The 18719-nt window shown below is 33.6% G+C and overlaps 2 protein-coding genes across 9 annotated transcripts; one reads left to right on the top strand and one right to left on the bottom strand.

The window, feature by feature from the left end:
* Positions 1–567: 567 nt before the first annotated feature.
* Positions 568–3779, bottom strand: LOC112327959 (uncharacterized protein At3g52155, chloroplastic). Of its 5 annotated transcripts, XR_002982487.2 has the most exons (6): positions 3234–3764; positions 2959–3058; positions 2669–2848; positions 1959–2076; positions 1099–1206; positions 568–1026 (listed from the first exon to the last, which is right to left on the bottom strand). XR_002982487.2 is itself a non-coding variant. In XM_024603633.2 (5 exons), exons 1-5 carry the CDS (start codon positions 3568–3570, stop codon positions 952–954), a joined length of 810 nt encoding a protein of 269 aa, XP_024459401.2. In that variant the 5' UTR covers positions 3571–3764; the 3' UTR covers positions 568–951. The 5 variants fall into 5 exon arrangements, 4 of the variants coding, with proteins under 4 accessions (XP_024459401.2, XP_024459402.2, XP_024459403.2 ...); XM_024603633.2 differs by lacking the exon at positions 1099–1206; XM_024603634.2 differs by lacking the exons at positions 1099–1206; positions 3234–3764 and having other exon boundaries at positions 2959–3110.
* Positions 3780–3862: 83 nt separating this feature from the next.
* On the top strand, positions 3863–9110 carry LOC7489180 (uncharacterized WD repeat-containing protein C2A9.03). 4 transcript variants are annotated; one of them, XM_024603624.2, is made up of 12 exons: positions 3863–4011; positions 4160–4264; positions 4553–4696; positions 4867–5034; positions 5268–5435; positions 5530–5616; positions 6082–6216; positions 6322–6432; positions 6777–6868; positions 6973–7078; positions 8149–8235; positions 8368–9110. In XM_024603624.2, exons 4-12 carry the CDS (start codon positions 4888–4890, stop codon positions 8779–8781), a joined length of 1347 nt encoding a protein of 448 aa, XP_024459392.1. In that variant the 5' UTR covers positions 3863–4011; positions 4160–4264; positions 4553–4696; positions 4867–4887; the 3' UTR covers positions 8782–9110. The 4 variants fall into 4 exon arrangements, with proteins under 4 accessions (XP_024459392.1, XP_024459393.1, XP_024459394.1 ...); XM_024603625.2 differs by having other exon boundaries at positions 4548–4696; XM_024603626.2 differs by lacking the exon at positions 4553–4696 and having other exon boundaries at positions 4977–5034.
* The last annotated feature ends 9609 nt before the right edge of the window (positions 9111–18719 follow it).

The raw sequence follows: 18719 nt of genomic DNA, 5'->3' as shown, positions 1-18719 counted from the left end.
GGTGTTTCAAATTTTAATAAAGAAATAGTAATAATAAAAAAGCAACAACAAATTTCCGAGCTTTTGAACAAGAAATCTATGTTCTTGGTGGAGTAGAAACATGGATTTATTTATGCATATCTCCAATCTAGCATGTATGGCATAAGAATGGGGTTGAATTGAAAAGGAATTTTTCCCATCTGGGACCAGCTCCCTTGCCCTTCACAAGTCATCCAATCTAAGCTAAAGTATAGCTTAGGTTTTATCATACATACGGTCCCCAGTTAAACCAGCCCAGTGACTCCAATGTTGCGTTTCATCAAATACCTGTTTTCTTACAATCCTAGATGGTCCCCAAATTCAGTTTAACTCCTCTAACTGGCATTTAGTTTTTGGTTAAGCATTATGAAGGCACAGATCTAACGTAATAATGTAAATCCAAGTCAAACAAACTCAACCTGCAATCACCATCACTTTGTTTTGGCACCCATGAGCATGAGAGCTCCCAAGGTCCCCTTGATGCTAACGAATGTCGCCTATCCTTTCACTGTTTGGTTTGGTGTCCCCGTTTACGTGGGCACTTCAGTGTAGTAAGAATCAGATTAGCATTATATATGAATACAGTCGACATCTGATTTGTCATTTCAAAAACAACATTATACAATACAGAGATGGACACACATCAGATCAACAGAAATCCTTTAAATTTTTTTTCTTCTAATAATTGCTCTAGATGTTTCTCTTGTATATCCATACACATCTCCAGTGACACGTCATTGCTTTCCATCTTTCCATGGTATTGTAGAAGGTTTCTTGGGTCGGAGGATGATATTGTCTTCTCAAACTGCACCAAAGATCATGAATAATTAAAAGAGGAGGGCATATTTGGTTCAGCCCATAAGGAGTAGATTTTTTTATCATCATGAACCCAAAGGCAGGATCTTGTTTCTTTTTGGAGAGGAGGGTTGGATGTCAAAGTTTTGGGCTATCACTTGGTTTTACAATGTCCTGAAGCTTCCACCCACCAAGTCCCGCGGAAGCAAATGCCTGAGAGTGTAAGACATCAGATCAGGCTAAGATAAATGAATATTTTAAAAAAAATAACAGCAACAGTTTCACCTTATGTAATTGAACCATATATAGCACTGGCAAGCAACAATCCTCAAACTTTACAGCCCCGCCCCAGTCATTTCTAAGTTCATTAGATCACTACTAATTTCTTGAACCCTGTAACAGGTAAAAGCATCAATAATTCTGCTCCATCTGCCTCCACCTAAAATATGCTTTTTTATGCAGTTTTTAAGTCTCAATTTAATAGAACTCCATATCTAAATTCATACTTTCATTATTTAGAAACATTCCTATCTATCTGCTAACCATGGAAAGAGGACACTTGCAAGAACCAATGTTCTAAAGCACTGCCAGTACATATGCAGGAACTAAATATTTTCTACGGGGCATTGCTTATTTGATAGCAGGATGAAGGGCAGTATGCCAGCAAACTCACATTTGAAGTGCAAGTTTAAAGGTTATATTGAAACTTGACTACCAAAATCATCAAGCATCATAAAATAGTTGGGTATACTGAGAATAATAGGAACATAAATGGGGTGGGCACTATTGCTGAGAAGGGCTTAAAACTATAGGGGTTAAGAGAATTGAGAATAGGGTAATCTTGGTTAAATCAGTACTTTGAGAAGAGATGACTAATGCGGCCAACAATTATGTCTCAGAAAGAGGTTTGGATGAGGACATTAAGCATAGATAAGCATGTCTTGCAAGGGCCACGATAATCGTGGTAGGATAATCTCAAGGTGTTATTCTGAAAGGAGACGGCTAATCTTTAGCAATTATACCCCATGAATAGGATATAGCATCAATCAGAAAGCTTTCCAATTTTGCATTGCTTTGACGCATAGAATGAGAAGGTCACTGAACTGATGAATACCAGGCACGAAAAGAAAAGGAGCGAGTCTAACCTCTGCCCAGGATTTCCCAGCAGCTTCAAGCAAAGCAGCATTGCATGTATTTAGCTCTATGGAGGCACCAGAGAACATAGAGGCAGCCTCCTCCCACCCCTTATTATGCCCCATGCACCTGTATAATTGACTAAGAATCAGCATAGTTTTTCCAACTTTCTATAATCCCAGTTTGTTCCAGAGATAAACAAGGCAATGAGATTTAAGGTGCAAACAGCATTCAATCAAAATGCCTAAAGCCATAATTTCTTAGCACACTCCATTTCTTCTTTTCTTTCCTTTTTTTGTCTTCTCTATAGCCAATTCTCAATATGCCAGGCATGAGTCAATTAACTCCTCAGCGTCGACGTTTAAGAAAATCATCATCTTTATTTGTTTCTTGGCAGGATAGATTACAAAATGCATTCAAATCGCATTTAGAAGATTGAGAAAATCAAAGAAACAAGACTAAAGAATTTATCTTCTAACCAATGGAAGAAACTTTTTCCAAATCATATTGCCAACTTGTTATCAAGAGAGTGTAGCACACTTATTTAATATACAAATTGCATTGAAATTGAAGAAAGAAACAGGACTAAATTGATCTTCCGATAGAAGAAAGAAACTTTAACCAAGGCAATTGGCAGCAAAAAAATGCGGCAGTACACAAGTGTTAGTTAATCCTTGGGGTGAAAGTGAAGGGAGTATTAACAGCAAAGAAATTGACTCACATGACAGTAAGAATGTCATCCCTTGAGTAATTGCAGATAGCTTGCTGAAGATGGTCGGCAGTCTGACCATCCATAGCTGCAATAGAATAGAAACTTGAAATGAAATGAACCTCTGCATCCAAAAAGTCTGGTACTTGTTGCTGCATTATTTGAAGTGTTTCCTTGGTTCGCAATGCATCACTGTCATCAGTCATTTTTTACTGAGTATGAATATCATTAATTATTGAAGTATGTATTAGTATGTTGTTAGGGTGGAGGGAGAAGAGAAATGAAAGATATGAGAAACCCACCTAGACAAAATAAGTTGAGGTATCCAACCCAAATGTTGGAGCTTTTGAGAGACTTTGGCAGCATCAAGCTCTCCGCTTTTACTCAGTGGCCGGTCATGATCTATTTTTTTTATTAACACAATTAGGAAGAAATTCATAGATATAGCAAACAGAAGATTAACTGGCCGGTTTATGTTTAAGACTAAAGAAATCAATAAGAAGAAAAACGGGATTGTTAAGAGCAGATAAATATTTATTGTTAGTAGATAGTGGGTGAGAGAGAAAGAGAGAGAGACCTCGAAGTGAACGGTCATCCCAGGAGCTCTTAGCATGACGAAGCAAAATAAGGCGACGGGAAACAGATAGTGAATCAGTATCAGTATCAGTATCAGTATCAGCATCAGACACGGCGGAGGCGGCGGTAGTAGATGTGTCTTGTATGACCATGCTGGGTTGCAAGGACCTTGTTCGGCGGCGGCGGCGGCGGCAGCTAGACCTGATTGAAGAAATGGGAGACGGAGGTGGTGGTGTTGGGGAAGGGCAAGGACAAGGACAAAACTTCATCGTTAACATTAACGGGTTTTTTATGCTAGTGGTAATGTTGGTTAGAGTGAGTGTTGTATTCGCATTCATCCCCCTTCCCTTCACTTCAATCCAGTTCACTTGCTCTTCTACTTTCCGATAAATACTAATCTGCTTTGGAATTCGAGGAGTAACATTACATTAATTAATCAACCCTGTAGTCTGTAGAGAATGAAGGAGTTTTACTTTTACAGATGAGATGGCCCAGATCATATGATATGGATGAGGCCTTTTTTGCTTTGCTTCCCCTAAAACAAGACAAACAATGAAACCTGGCAAGCCCAGTTACTTTACTACTAGGAAGATTGGGATAAGGGCAAGTTTTACCTTCCTTTGGTAGTCATAAAGTCTTGATCTTTTTCCCCTCAATAGTCGGGGGCATAAATGTAAGATGCTATTATTTAACTCTCTGACTGGTGCGTCTCACTCTCCCTTCGCCTGTCTATTTTAGCTAGGCCTCCCCCTTCTTCTCTTCTTCTTACAATGATGATGGTAAGTGAACATGACCTTTGATGATTTGATATTGCCATAAGATGGTTTTTGTTTTTGGTGGGCAATTGCAATTACTATTTATAAGTACTGACCCTGCCTCCCCTACTTTTGTTTTTTTTCCCCTTTTTTGGATGCGTTATTGTTGCAGAAGGTTCGATTGAGTCAGACGCAGATCACATCTTAATCCAAAGAGATCTCATACCAACAATCTGCTTTTTTTCGTTTTCCCACCGCAAAATAAACCCTTTAAAAGGTTAGCGGGAATTCAGCACTGATTGGTCTATTATTAATTGTTTTGCTTCTAATTGGATGCTTCATATACATGTGATATATTAGTTCTATGTAATTTTGGGCAGCAAAATGCGAGTGTAAATGCTCTGGTTATTTGGTCTTTTAAGTACTTGAGACTTCTTTACTCATTGTCCGATGGGCTTTGTGTATATTTCGAAGAACTCCTCCTTCTTTCAAGAGAGTTGTCATTTTGAGATAGATTTTGGATGCAGCTTTTCTAGGCAAATGAGATTGTTCATATTCAGTTCAGGTTTTGACAAGTTTTTAAGATTCCCCGAGTTGGGATTTTTCTTCCTAAAGTTTGTTGGATTCAAAGGAGTTTGCTAGTGAGTAAAGGGAGTGTATCGGAGGTTGTTAATGGGAAGCATAAAGAGCAGTCTAAAGAATCTAAATGGTTGAAGTTTTTTTTTTTTCAGTTGGAATAATTTTACTGTATTTCCTTTTTAGTGGTTCACTTTGGTGCATGTATAAGAGTACTATCATTTATGTGCTGAGTCCATTTGTTAAAGAGGAATAAATATAATAGAATCATGATTTCCTTCTCCTTCATTTCTGTTGGCTCAGCTATAAATTTGATCATCGGTTATGTCCCAGTACCAAGGGGATGAAATGGATCACGTGGTTGATGACTATGAGATCGCAGAAGTAGATGATGATGTCTATTTTCATGGCAGATTCATGGCTGATTCAGAGTCAGAGGATGATGATGATGATGATGAATATGATCATTTGGTTTGTTCAATTCATACATCAGTTTCCACATTTTTTTTTGTTATTTTTGCCATTAATGTGGAATGGGTCTTTTGTTGTCCATTACATCATCTGGCACTCTTGCTTTTGATGTGATGAAAAATATGTTGTTTATTTATTTATTTACTATCAGTTTTATTGACAGATCCTGTTTGTGACCTTTCTGTTCTTTTTTCATTTGGCCCTTGGGTGGGGGTGGGTTGTTGGTTATGCAGGATAATAAGATAACGGATACATCTGCTGCAGATGCTCGGAAGGGAAAGGATATCCAGGGAATTCCTTGGGAAAGATTGAGCATTTCCCGAGAGAAGTACCGACAAACTAGGTTAGAGCAGTACAAGAACTATGAAAACGTACCTCAATCAGGAGAAAGTTCAGAGAAGGTAGAATCTATTTTCTCCTAGTTTGTGGTGCTATTGGACTACTAGATACAGTTGACCCTTCTTTCTCACTTGCTTTTATTTTAACCATCTCCAGGAATGCGAACCTATTAAGAAAGGGGGGATGTTTTATGAGTTCTGGCACAACACCAGATCAGTGAAATCTACAATCCTTCATTTCCAAGTATGCTGATATTTTTGTCCCATCAGCTTGAATTGAATTATTTTTTAGTTGTATGATCTACTTGATAAGATTTTCTTGTCTTACATAATCATGATGTCTGATCTCCATGTGTTGGTGGGTTGGGGGGGGGTGCTGGATGGTGGTGAGATGCTGATGGATTCCTTATTTAAGACTGAGATGAGATGATTTAAGGACATAGTATTGAGACATTAGCTAATGATTGGCAACTCAGGATTTATTGGAACTTCGGTATCTTAGGAGCCAATCTAGTAGACTTTTTGGGAAGCTAAGATTTTATAAGTATGCAAAGAATTGAAGAAAGGAGCTAGATGTCAACTAATTTAGAGACTTTTGATCATTTGAAGTGTTTTGAATGCGGAAAAAAACTAAAAATGCAAAGGTTTTAAAGAATATTGTTCAAAAGGCTACTTTATGTATTTGAAAACTGTTGTTTTGGCATTGCAGTTGCGAAACTTGGTTTGGTCAACATCAAAGCATGATGTCTACCTCATGTCACATTACTCCATCGTTCACTGGTCATCATTAAGTTGCAAAAAAAATGAAGTCCTTAATGTTTCTGGGCATGTGGCACCTTGTGAGGTATATAAATCTTTTGATGTCTTACAATATAACATCCCACAATATAGTCAAATGCTTTTCTTTCTTTCTTTGTGAAGTTGCGGTAATAACTTCTTTGTATGATAGAAACACCCGGGAAGCCTCTTAGAAGGATTCACACAAACTCAAGTTAGTACACTGGCAGTAAAGGATAGGTTGTTGATTGCTGGGGGGTTCCAGGGAGAACTAATTTGCAAGGTAATCTTTTTCATCTGTAAGTACTTTTAAGTTGCATTGTATTATTCAATAATCATTTTCATCAGAAAAAGAATTTCTTGATTGAATGAACTGAAAATGTAGAAGTCTGATATATCTGCCAACTTTTCTCTATTGTTATGCCCATACATACTTTTTTGTGCTTGTTCTGATTGGTGGTCATGGTGCATATAAATGAAAGTTGTAAGTAATTAACCAACTTACCATAGCCATTTCTGTTGCGATTGTGATGTTTACGATGTGTTGAGTATTTTTGGTTATTTCTGAAAGAATGTTGTATATAATGGCCAATGAGTTGTTTGCTTGCTTGTTTGTTGAGGATGCAGTATTTGGATCGACCAGGTGTTAGCTTCTGCTCCAGAACGACCTATGATGATAATGCCATCACAAATGCAATTGAGATTTATGAATGTCCCAGGTTCTTCATTACTTCCACCTCTTTGCACATTTTTTACTTTAGATGTTGGTCAAGGGACAGTGCCATTTGTTAATTCTATCTGACTTGAAGCAAATGCTGTGCAGTGGTGCAGTTCATTTCATGGCTTCAAATAATGACAGTGGAGTGAGAAACTTTGACATGGAGAGATTTCAGCAAACTAAGCATTTCTGCTTTGATTGGCCTGTGAATGTAAGTATTCCTTCTGTGAATGTAAACATTTCAGCCTAATTATAAATTTTAAGTGCCCCCATAATCATGTTATTGTAACAGATGCTCCAGGTTGTCCTCACTCCAGATTGTCCTTCCACCTTCTCCCACCTTTTAATCTTTCACATTCATGTGCTTTGATTGCACCTTGTTCCATTACTGCCAGCTAGCCTTCATCATGGTTTAAGCTCTTTTCTCTTTCTTCCAGTAACCAATTTCCCAAAACGAGTTCTAAAAGGGTCTTAGATTTGGGAAGTTCCCCTTTTGCTTTGGGAGTATGTTGTTGATGAAGGAAGGTTTTTTGGAGCTCAATAGGGGCTGGTGGAAGGCTTGTGTAGCTAGGGGAACTTATAGTTTCATTGGATCTAGTGAACCTAGACAAAATGCAAAGGTAGTCCAGGATATTTTTCAAAAAGAAATTGTAGGTATGGAATCAATAAGTTTGTGGGAAAAAGGGAGGGAGGTTCAAAGATTGAAGGAGAAATAAGTAATCTTGGATCTTGATGGTGCAAAGAAGAAAGCTGAGCTGATACATGGGAACAATGGTAAAAAGGCTTTGATGGAAGAGATTAAATGGAGATAAATATGGAGTTTTGTGATTAAAAAAAGGAGATAGATATACTAAATATTTCACAAGATTGATTATGCCTTTAAGGAAAAATAAATTAGGATGCCAAAAAAGGGAGGGGTGGGATTGTGATATAAAAATTACGATCTCACCTCCTCACTTTGTGAACATACATGTATGGTTTTTTATTTACTTTGTATGATACTAGTGTACAAAGAAGTCATGCTTCTCATTTGGGATTGTGATATACATTTGAGTGCATGTGCACTCATGCGTCTGTGAGTGTCTATTGCATCCGGGCCTTCGGGTTGTTATGTTTAGTTGTTCTGAGTGCACATCTCTGGATGCTTTCCCCAGATTTGATCTAAAGGATTGGCTGATTTGAGATTTTTATTTACTGAATGAGCATGTATTGCTCATAACATTTGAATTAATGTGTCACATGCTCTCCTTCTATGTATTAATATGTTGCTTCTGTTGATAGCACACCTCATTGAGTCCTGATGGTAAGCTTCTTGTCATTGTCGGTGACAACCCCGACGGGATACTGGTGGATTCTCAAACAGGAAAGGTAGCCTGCTGCATTTGATAAAACATTTTTATTATTATTGTTGTTGAATCCTTTGTTCTTAGAGCTCAATAGACCTGTTTGCATTCTCGGATGTGGGCAGCTTCATCTAATTTGACGTCCTTATTATTGCAGCCCATTATGTCTTTATGCGGGCACGTGGATTTCTCATTTGCATCTGCTTGGCATCCTGATGGCCGCATTTTTGCCACGGGGAACCAAGACAAAACCTGTCGTATTTGGGATGCTCGGAACTTGTCAAAGTCTGTTGCTGTGCTGAAGGGCAATCTAGGAGCCATTAGATCAATTCGTTTTACATCTGATGGGCAGTTCATGTCAATGGCAGAGCCAGCAGACTTTGTGCATGTCTATGATGCGAAGAATGGGTTTGAGAAAGAGCAGGAGATCGACTTTTTTGGGGAGATATCTGGTGTGTCTTTTAGCCCTGATACAGAATCCCTCTTCATTGGAGTGTGGGATCGCACCTATGGAAGCCTCCTTCAGTACAACCGACGCAGGAGTTACTCATATGTCGACTCCCTCATGTGATTATCAGTCTGCATCTGCAATTTCCTATGAACATGAGGATGCTAGATCTGACAATAATGTACATGATGATGGTCACATACCTCATGTTACTCTGCAGTAGAGAAGAAATTGAGAAGAGACTTTCTACTGTTATAGTTTCTTGTTGTGAAATAATGTCGGGTGGCGTAGTGTGAGAGGGAAGAAGTTGGAGAGAAGGGCATGGGGCATACGAGAGCTTTACTAAATTTATATAGTAAAGCTGTTATATATATAGAACGGGCTGTTTGATACAGATTTCAATGCTTTTTTAAAGTATTTTTTATTTGAAAAAAATATTAAATTGATGTTTTTATAGTTTTTTTTTTATGATTATGATGTGGTAATATTAAAAATAAAAAAAAAATCAAATATATTTTCCACTGGAATTCCAAACACTCTAAGTGATTGAGAGAATATAGGGAAGCTTGGGTGTGTATCTTGATACGCAAGCAGGAATCAAAGCATGACCAAGGCAAGGCTTGTGATCATCTAATTATTTTGTGGCCTTCCTTTTTTAAGGAAAAAAGAAAGAAATCGTGCAAAAATTTCCCGGTTCCCTCCTATAATTCATGCTGGCGTGTTGTCCCGGCCGCTTGCTCCAGGGAAATTTGAGAATTTTACCTTTTCAATTGATATTTTATTTTTTTAATACGCATTGCATAAGTTTGGTTCACAACTTCACTTATTATTTTTGTTGCGTATAATTTTCATTTGATTTTATACTTACCTTTATTATTTCACATTTGATAGTTTAAGGAAATTTTAAAAAATATAGCTCTATACTTTTTTAGCATTAAGGAAATTGATACTTCTTTGTTTAAAAAATCTAGTCCAATATATTTCAAAAAGAAACCAATCGTGTTTCAAATGTCAAGCAAGGATTGATAAATAAAATGTCGGTCTTTCTTCATCCTCAACCTCCACTCTCGTGAGGCTCGTGTTAGAGCCTGTTTATATTTGAGGCAATATTTGTGTTTGGTTAATTATTAAAAGTAATTTACTATTTGTGAGATGCAGTATAATTTATGTTTAAAACGCAAGGTAATCGAAAGCAAGTTGAAGCTGCTTTTCCTTCTTTTACCATCTCCACTTGAATAGTGGAGAGCGTCTCCACTATTCATGGCCGGATCGGATCCGGCCCAAACCTAAATGCATTGGACCGGATCCGACCTAGTAAAATTAAAAAAATCTATTTTTTATTTTTAATTGTGTTTTATTTGAAAAACTAGTGTTTATCATTATTCAATGGCACTACACGATTAAATTAGAATGAGATCACATGATGACGTATCATTTGCAGAATTTGATTGCAATCCCAATTTTATTCCTGATGATATTTTACTTGATGTTGTTGCACGCTCAGGAAACCATGAAACTGTAGTTCTTGTCGGATGGATTTCATACGTGATGGAATGTAGATAGTTTAATGGAACAATAAAAAATATTTTATATAAAATATTATTTATTTCATATGTAATGGCAGTAGTTAAATCTACAATATTTAAATTAAAAACCATCAATATTTATATATATATATATATATATATATATATATATATATATATATATATATATATATATATATCTTTTTTAGTTATTTTATAACCTCAATTTGAAAAGCATTATTAACTAAACACATTAAACTATTTTTTATTCAACCTCAATTTCAACCATAATTTTAACCAAACACATATAAATATCAAACCAACCTCAACCAAAAGTGCTTTTTATAAAACAACTTTTTTGAAACCACAACCACAAAAGCTACCACAATACCAAACACATATAACTGGATTGGTCTTCCGCGCAAAGCCACGAGTTGGTTTAATGTTTTTAACCTAAAAAAAAGTTTATAAGATATTTATGTTTTAAAAAAAATAAAAGAAATTCAATAATTGGATTAAATTTTAATTAATTTAATAATATGATAAAAATATAAGGCAACAAAAAAAATTAAAAAACAATATCGAACGATGATATTGAAAAAGAAATAAAACCAAAAAGATTTCAATCCCTGTTAATTTTTCAAACAATGACCTGAATTATCAAACTGAAAGCACTATACATGAAAAAATTATGAGGGTTAAAATTACACAAAAAAACTAAACAAAAAAAAAACAACAATAAAAAACAACAATAAAAAATGAGGGTTAAATCGTAAAAAAAAAAAATCAAAGGGCAATAACAAATTTTTAATTTGAGAGTTAAATTGAAAAGAATAAAAACATTAACAAAAAGACAAAAATCAAAAGAATGAAGAATAAAATGAAAAAAAAAAAATTATAAACTTGGATTGGATTGAAGGGTGAAATTAAAAATAATAAAACTTTTATAAGAGTGTCAAGGAAAAAAAATCAAAAATCATAAAAATAATGATTAAATCTAAAACATCAAAACATAATATAAAAAATTGAACATGCAAAATTTTTCATTTTGTTTTTTTACATAAAAAAAGCATAGAAGTAAATCGAAAACTTATGCATGTATCTAACTAAACAAATCAATAACTATTAGGTAAAGAAATTGAAAAAACTAAGAGATAAATGTAGATCAAGATATTTAATATCGCAATATAAGTAATTTACGTAGTTGTGTTTAATGAATTTGTTTATCAAAACAGTTTTGTAATAGAAACCGATACATACATAAAATTTATTGAATAAAAAAATTATGCAAGGCTGCACATATGAAAAATCTTATAAAAAATCAATATATTTTTTAAAAAATCTATATAAAATAAGAAAAATTAGGTGAATCATATTAACCTTAGTTTGATAAATTATAATTATTGTTTTTTTAAGGAGATATACAGTAGAAATTGATAAATTATAAAATTCTTGTTCATATTTAAGGAGTGGGTACCCTTGGAATTTTGGAAGAAAAAAGTTTTAAATCATGCGTATTGATAATTCCAATAAGAATGGGGAATGAAATTACCAAGTTTAACATGCTAACTGATTGAAAATTGGATTGCTTAGTGAATGAGTTGTTTCCAATCAGAAGGATGAAAGATATTTTGAATGATGCATGTGGAGTAGGTGTATTCAAAATGATTTTGTTGAAGTTTGAAATGTTTGAATTTGACGGAAGCTGTTATCTTAAGTATTGTCATATAGTAAGACTGAGGTTTGGATAAATTTCAATGTTTGAAATACTAATTTGAAGGGAAGACTTTTATAACTGCGATGAAAGGGTTGAGATGGAAATTCCATTTTCAATAATTAAAATATTTTGAAATTTTGGTTTTTTAATGTAATCAAATTTTTCTTTTGAAAACTTTTGAGATAATTCATGTCGCACGTGTGCGGCGTCACGATAATTTTTCACTTTATTGGTTTTAGGTATCAGGAAATGTGGGGAAGACAAGGAATTCCTGTCTTTTACTATGGAAAGAGGAAATGGGAATCGCCACCTAGTTTTAGTTACTAGAAACCCTAACTGGTCTTAGTGATCGAGCATAGAGACTGGGTGCGTAAAGGGAAGGTATTAGCACCTCAAATACACCTTACATGAGGTAAGCTGCATTGTTTAATTGTCTGATATAAGTTAAGATATTGTCGTGTTTTCTAATTGTTAGTCTGTCTAAGATTTAAGAGAAGTTCTTCCCAGTAAGGAGATTCTTATTTTATTGGGTAAAACCTAACCACTATAAAGTCTATACATAAAAGAACTACCTTTTTAATATCAGGAATATGTCTTACGTCTAAGTTCATAATCCAAGATATTAAAAGAAAACAAAATAATTTTTTTTGGTATTTTTAAAATATTAGCCTAGTTCTCATGGCTTTAATAAACTAGTTATTAAAGTCCAAAATGCATGCTAAAACATATTTTTTGAATTTTCGTTGTATGAAAATACAATATAATTTTTTTAATCTTTGAGAGACTTGGCCGTATGTATGAAAATAAGATATTTTTGTTTTTTCATAATATTCGAAGAAAATCGGGTATTTTAATACCAGATTCGTATCTTTATAGTATAATAATACAAACCAATATTAAGCAAATTTGATGGAAAAATACACTGGAAAATCACAAATTTTAAAAGGATTTTTGGAAAAACATATATATATATATATATATATATATATATATATATATATATATTTTACTAGGCCGGACAATAAATAGTGGAGTAGCTCTCCACTGTTCACATGCAACGTGAATAGTGAAGGCAGGGTGAAATGAAGAAGAAGAAAAAGGATAAGGGGGGAGAGCTGACTTGCTAACGACGTTGGCGGTGCTGGAGGCTCACGGTGGCAGTGTTGTCGGCGATGAAGCAGAGTGACAGTGGTTCTGTTGTGGTTCTTCTTCTTCTCTATGCAGAGACATAAGTCTGTTTTTTTTTCCTTCTCTTTTTCTGTTTTTTATTGCTCTTCCTCCTGTATCTGTCTTTGTTTCGTTCCTCTCGTCCCTCTGTATTCTCTTTCTCCTTTCTCTTTTTTTCTCTCTCTCATTTCTGTCTTTTTGGTCTCCTCTCTCTTTTCATCGTCCCCTGTTTCCTTCTCTCTATTCTGTTTTATTCCTCTCCTTTGTTCTTCAATTGTTTTTCTCTTCTCTCTGGTTGTCTCTTTCTAGTCCTTTCAAATGTTCCCTTTTCTGTTTCCTTGTTTCTTTTTTTTTTCAAAATCTTTCTCTCTCTTCAAAACTCTCTTCTATGTTCCCCGTTCTGTTTCTTTGTATCTTCTTCTAAAATCTCCCCCGCCTCTTTCCCTTTCCTTTTTTTTTTGTTTCTCTCCTCTCTATTCTCTGTTTTTTTTCTCTCGCCCCTAAATCCTCAATTCATTCGTCCCCCCTCCAAAAACTTTTCCTCATTCACCCCTCCTGTTTTTTTGTCCATCTCCTCTCTCTAAAATCTCCCTATATTTTGGTTTAAAAAACAATCTCCCTCATCCCAAATCATCCCCTCCTATTTTATCTCTGCCTCCCCTGGTATTTATAAGTGCAGGAGGAGAGGGGCACCTTACCCCTGCCATGGCGCAGGGTAAGGTGGGTAATGGGAAGCTGCTTATAGGGCATGGTTCCCCTGGTTTTCTTCATCATGGTGGCATGGGCATGTGGGTATGGTTTTTGTTAGGGTTTGTACAAGTTAGAGGGAAAAAAGAGGGAGAAAAGCGGGGGAAAATCAAAATAAAAAACTCTTCTTCCCCTGCTACACGTCCAAGGGAAGAAAAAGAAGCACAGTGCCGTTTAAAATGACACCATGTTGTGGTGCTTTTTTTTTTAACTTTTTTGAACTTTTTTTTGTATTTTCTCCTTTTTTGTGCGGGGACTCAAAAATTGGCAACAACAGTTCAAATGAAGAATTTGGATCAAAAGGAAATAGTGGTTTTGTATGGAAAAACCTGCTTTTGTTTTGAAAATTGGTTTAATAGTTTTACCTCTTTAAGAAGGCTTTTTTTTTCCTATGATGACTTTTAGCTGATAGTTTGTAAGGTTAAAAGCAATTTTGATGAATTGGATAGGGATTCTATCCAATTTTGTACTTGTAAAAAGCTTTCTGCTTCCTTATATTCAATTACTGCTTCATACCAGGATTTGTAATTGGTTTTGTAGATGAAATGGTTAAGGAAAGGAGTTTTGCAGGGTTTTGTAATTTTTGAGAATTTAGAGATTCAAACTTTATTCGTGGGGCTTTGCCTTTGTCTCTGGATTTAGAAGGTATCAGAACCTGTTTTAGAGAAATTTTCTAGTTAGAAAATCAGGAATGAAATTTGAATCTCCTTTTATATATTCTGTCTCAAAATAAAAAATACTTAATATAGCTTACCATCGGGCAAACATTTGTTTTAAAGTAATATTTTGAACATTTTTCTATAAAACTCATTTAATAGATTTGTAATTAATACGTAAAAAGAATTTTTGATTTAATAAATCCCTTTGAAATTTTGTAATGCATAACATAATGAAATTTTTTTTTATAGCAGAATAGTTCTTTTAACAATCATTCAAATGTGCAGATGTAAATTAAAGAATTTGTTCTTTGTTATTTTGTACTTGTTTAAGAATACCTCCGTACCTTAACTCAGAAGCATATGTCTTAACTATTTTAGGAGCTAAGAGATTGACAATATGTAACTAAGGAATTTCTTGAACCTATTTTTTAATTTGTCGAACAATCCTAGTATGTTCATCAGACCATGGAATATGGTTCTTTCTCAACCTATTATGTAAGGGTTTTTCTATTTTACTCACATTGGGATAAAAGTCTAGAACATAATTTAGACATCCTAAAAGCCTTTGTAGTTGGGTTTTTTCTAGAGTTTTGTCAAAAAATTTAGCAACAAATATAAGAGATCTCTTTATAGGTGTAATTGTTCTTTAGGAGATATAATGACCAAGAAAATGAATATGAGTTTGAAAAAGAGAAATTTTTTATTTTGAAACAACTAACCATTTTTCTTTATGACATAGAAGAATGTCTGTAAATGTTTGAAATGTTGTTCTATTGAATTTAAAAAGATAAGAACATCATCAATGTATATTATGCAAAATTTTGAATATATATTGAAAATATCATTCATAATTTTCTAATATTCAAAGGGAGCATTTTTTCAATCCAAATGACATGACATTTCACCCATATTGACCATATGAGATTGTAAATGCAGTTTTGTAATGTTCTTTTGGATGAATTTGAATTTGTCAAAATTCTAATTTCATATCAAACTTTGAAATATGAATGCAGAATGTAATTTTTGTAACAAATTTTTTTTTTGGATTGGATATCAATCCATTTCAAAGCTTTGTTCAAAAGTTTATAATTTATAACAAGCCTTGGCGTGCCTTGTTCAATTTTAGAATTTTTGTTAACATAAAAAGCTACACACGATCAAGGTTATCTGGATTTTTATACAAGGCCTTTAAACTTTAAATCTTTGATTTTAAGTTCAACATTCATTTGAATAGGTCTTGTTTTTGTAGGAATTTGTTTTTCATTAAAATGATCATAAAAAAGATCAACAACATGTTGTTTTCTCTTTCAAAACGCATTTGGTAAATCAAAATAAATCTCTTTTTTCTATTTTGTTTTGGAATTTTAAAATTCTTTTTTGTAAAATAGAATTTTGTAATTGCTGCTTAATTTTTTTTTTTGTAAAAAGATATCTTGTTTAAGATGCATGAGATGAGCTTGCTTTCCTTGAATCAATGTATTGATGTGATGAGTATGAATAGAACATGCCTTGATTAAATTTAAATTCCTAGTTTTTTGCTTTTCTATGAAACGAAAAACAATTTTTTTTAAAAAAAAGACATCTTGTCTAAGATGTATGAGATGAACTTGCTTTCCTCGAATCAATGCATTGATGTGATGAGTATGAATAGAACATGCCTTGATTGATTTAAATTCCTAGTTTTTGGCTTTTCTATGAAACGAAAAACAAGTTTCATGCCATTGATTTTTGAAATAGTACTTTCATTACTAGTTTTTTAAAGTAGTAATCATGTCAATAAATTAAATGACAAGAATAACAGTATGATTAATGTCATTAGTAATAATTTTTTTTTATAGATAAAACTCATTATTAAAAATTAATGCTTGAGTTTTGTATTCGATAACCAATTTAGTATTATTTGCTGCAAAAAGTTTTTCAGAAGTGCTTTGTAAAAATTGTTTTAAAACTATTCCTTCTTTAATACAATTCAAATATGCACTTATATCAAACAAGACAACACTGTCTATTTTACAATCATTTGAAAAGATTAATGTAATTTTTATGATATACTTCTTTGAAGTAATTTGAGTTAAAACATGTTGAAAATATTTAGGAATGTGCTCAGTATTTGATAATGCATGATCCAATGCATGATTATCTAAGGTTTGATCTTCTGATTCTGGTTTAGAATCAGACTGACTTTCTAACTTTGTAAGAAGCTGTTGTAAAATAGAAGTCTTTTTATTGGGCTTGTTTAAGATTTTGTAGTTCAGTCAATAACAACATATTTAGATTTTTTGTTGTTGAGAATTTTGGTAATGTCATAGGTATTTGTACTGGTTGATGACAATAATGATTGTTTTTGAACATGTTGTGGTGTCTTTGACTTATGAAAGGAACTCATAAGTTTATCCATATAGGTTTTTTTTTGTTTTTTTTTTATTAAGGATCATTAAGTCTTGTAATAGCTTTAAGAATCAATTCTTGGTATTGGGTTAAGACATTTTTTTTTCAAGTGTTATGGTTTGATATGTTTGAGCCAAAGCTGGATGTTACTAACTCATATATTTGGAAGGGTTCTTTATAAATGTCTGACGACCTGGATTCAATCTTAGATGCTTTAACCAAGAGGTTTTAGATATGGTGAATGCCTTCTTCTTCTAATTGTATTTCATATAACTTTGTGTTGATTCGAAAAAATATAGAGGTATGACCTTTCTAGCTATATTTGTAACATGTAATGTTTTTTAGATCAATTTTAGGCTTGGGTTTTGGTATTGATTGAAAAGGTTTTGTGGGCTTTGTAGTGGTCTTTTTATAGTATGGCTTAATTTTACTATAGAAACGTTTGTATTTATTGGTTGATCTTCTATTAAGTGGTTTGTTGGGCTTTAAGGTGGTAGATTTGAAGCATGAACCATTACAAGTTGACTTTGGTAGGAATAGGTTAAACTATTGACAAAAACTTCTTAGTTCCTATCTAGTTCTTCTCATTTCCCACTTAATGTGTTTTTGAAGTTTAAGGTCTTAACAAATCTTAAGACCTTCTTTTTGAGTAAAATGACAAGCTCAACATATGTTAATTGATCATAAGGGATTGCTTTGGAGATAAAAATGTCTTCGATTTTATTCTTGACTCTTTCTCTTTGGAGGGTTGGCAAACTAGTAAGGATTTTTTTTTCCAAAAAGATTGGTTTGAATCTTCTCGGAGCATGACATGAGTAAGGAAAATGTTTTTGTACCATTGAAACTCACTGAGTTTTTTGCATCTAAGGTTGGAAAGAAGTTCAACATTTTTATCTTTGAGAAGTAAATGATCTCTTACAAAATGAAGGGAAATTGTTAAAATGAGGGTTGAAATTGCATCTTAGATGGTGTTTCCATCAGAGTCAAGAATATGTATTTGGTCTTCAGTCATTTGGATGGAGTTAAGGATTTCAAGGTGTTGGGTTTCAGTGAGATGATAATCCTACCATCCTTTTAACTAACCAGAAAAACCAACTATAAGAAATTCAACTATAGCTTTGTCTGAAGTTTCAGTTTGGGGTTTATAGGTATTGACATTTATAATCATTTATTGTAAGGTGTTTAGGATATTGTATTCGGATATTCTGTCTATGTTCCATTCATAGAGAGAGAAAGCACTGAATCTTTGTTGGTTTGTAATAGCCAGTTTATTATGGAGGGTTATATCAAGGGCAATGATTGTTTTAGGAGTATGATTTCTCCAAACAAATTTATTAATTTCAAGAGTTTCTTCATGAAAGGCTTATTCATTAGTGGTCTGAGTTTGGTAAGTTTGAATAGCGTTTATGTGGCTTGTGTAGATTTGGAGATTATTACTAACTTATAGGGCATCAAGAGCAATCAAGGTGGAGGACGAAGCTTCAAGGTGGTTAAGGTGATCTTTAATGGCTTTAAGAAAGTCAATTTTGTTGTTTTGGAATTGAGTTTGGCTAGTTCTTATAATTTTGTATGGTTTCAATACTGGGTTTTTAGCTTTTGGTCTACAGATTTTGTAGTTTCAACTGGAGAAACAATAGTCTTTAAGATTTGTTTATTTATTCTAGACAATTGTTTTCCTATGGTATTGAGATTGGTATTGGTGAAGTTCTTTTGCTTGATAATGTGTTTGGTGTTTATGATAGTGTCTTCACTTGAGTTTTTGTAAGGGGTAACATCTACAGTCTGACTATTATGAGGAATTTTGAGGTTTCTCAAGGATAGATGTTTAGACTTAATAAAAGTACAACTGATAAGTTT

The sequence above is a fragment of the Populus trichocarpa genome, chromosome 6, assembly GCF_000002775.5.
Source record: "Populus trichocarpa isolate Nisqually-1 chromosome 6, P.trichocarpa_v4.1, whole genome shotgun sequence".
Classification (NCBI taxonomy): domain Eukaryota; kingdom Viridiplantae; phylum Streptophyta; class Magnoliopsida; order Malpighiales; family Salicaceae; genus Populus; species Populus trichocarpa.
This window is presented reverse-complemented; position numbering and strand designations above follow the sequence as displayed.

Bases quoted from the DNA above. Each gene is read 5' to 3' on its own strand.
- LOC112327959 (XM_024603633.2), bottom strand. From the start codon at position 3,570: ATGAATGCGAATACAACACTCACTCTAACCAACATTACCACTAGCATA. The intron at 2,849-2,958 runs GTGGGTTTCTCA...GACTGATGACAG, and splicing joins CCTCAACTTATTTTGTCTAG to TGATGCATTGCGAACCAAGG. The intron at 2,077-2,668 runs GTGAGTCAATTT...TCAATTATACAG, and splicing joins GATGACATTCTTACTGTCAT to GTGCATGGGGCATAATAAGG.
- LOC7489180 (XM_024603624.2), top strand. From the start codon at position 4,888: ATGTCCCAGTACCAAGGGGATGAAATGGATCACGTGGTTGATGACTAT. The intron at 5,436-5,529 runs GTAGAATCTATT...AACCATCTCCAG, and splicing joins CAGGAGAAAGTTCAGAGAAG to GAATGCGAACCTATTAAGAA. The intron at 8,236-8,367 runs GTAGCCTGCTGC...TTATTATTGCAG, and splicing joins TGGATTCTCAAACAGGAAAG to CCCATTATGTCTTTATGCGG.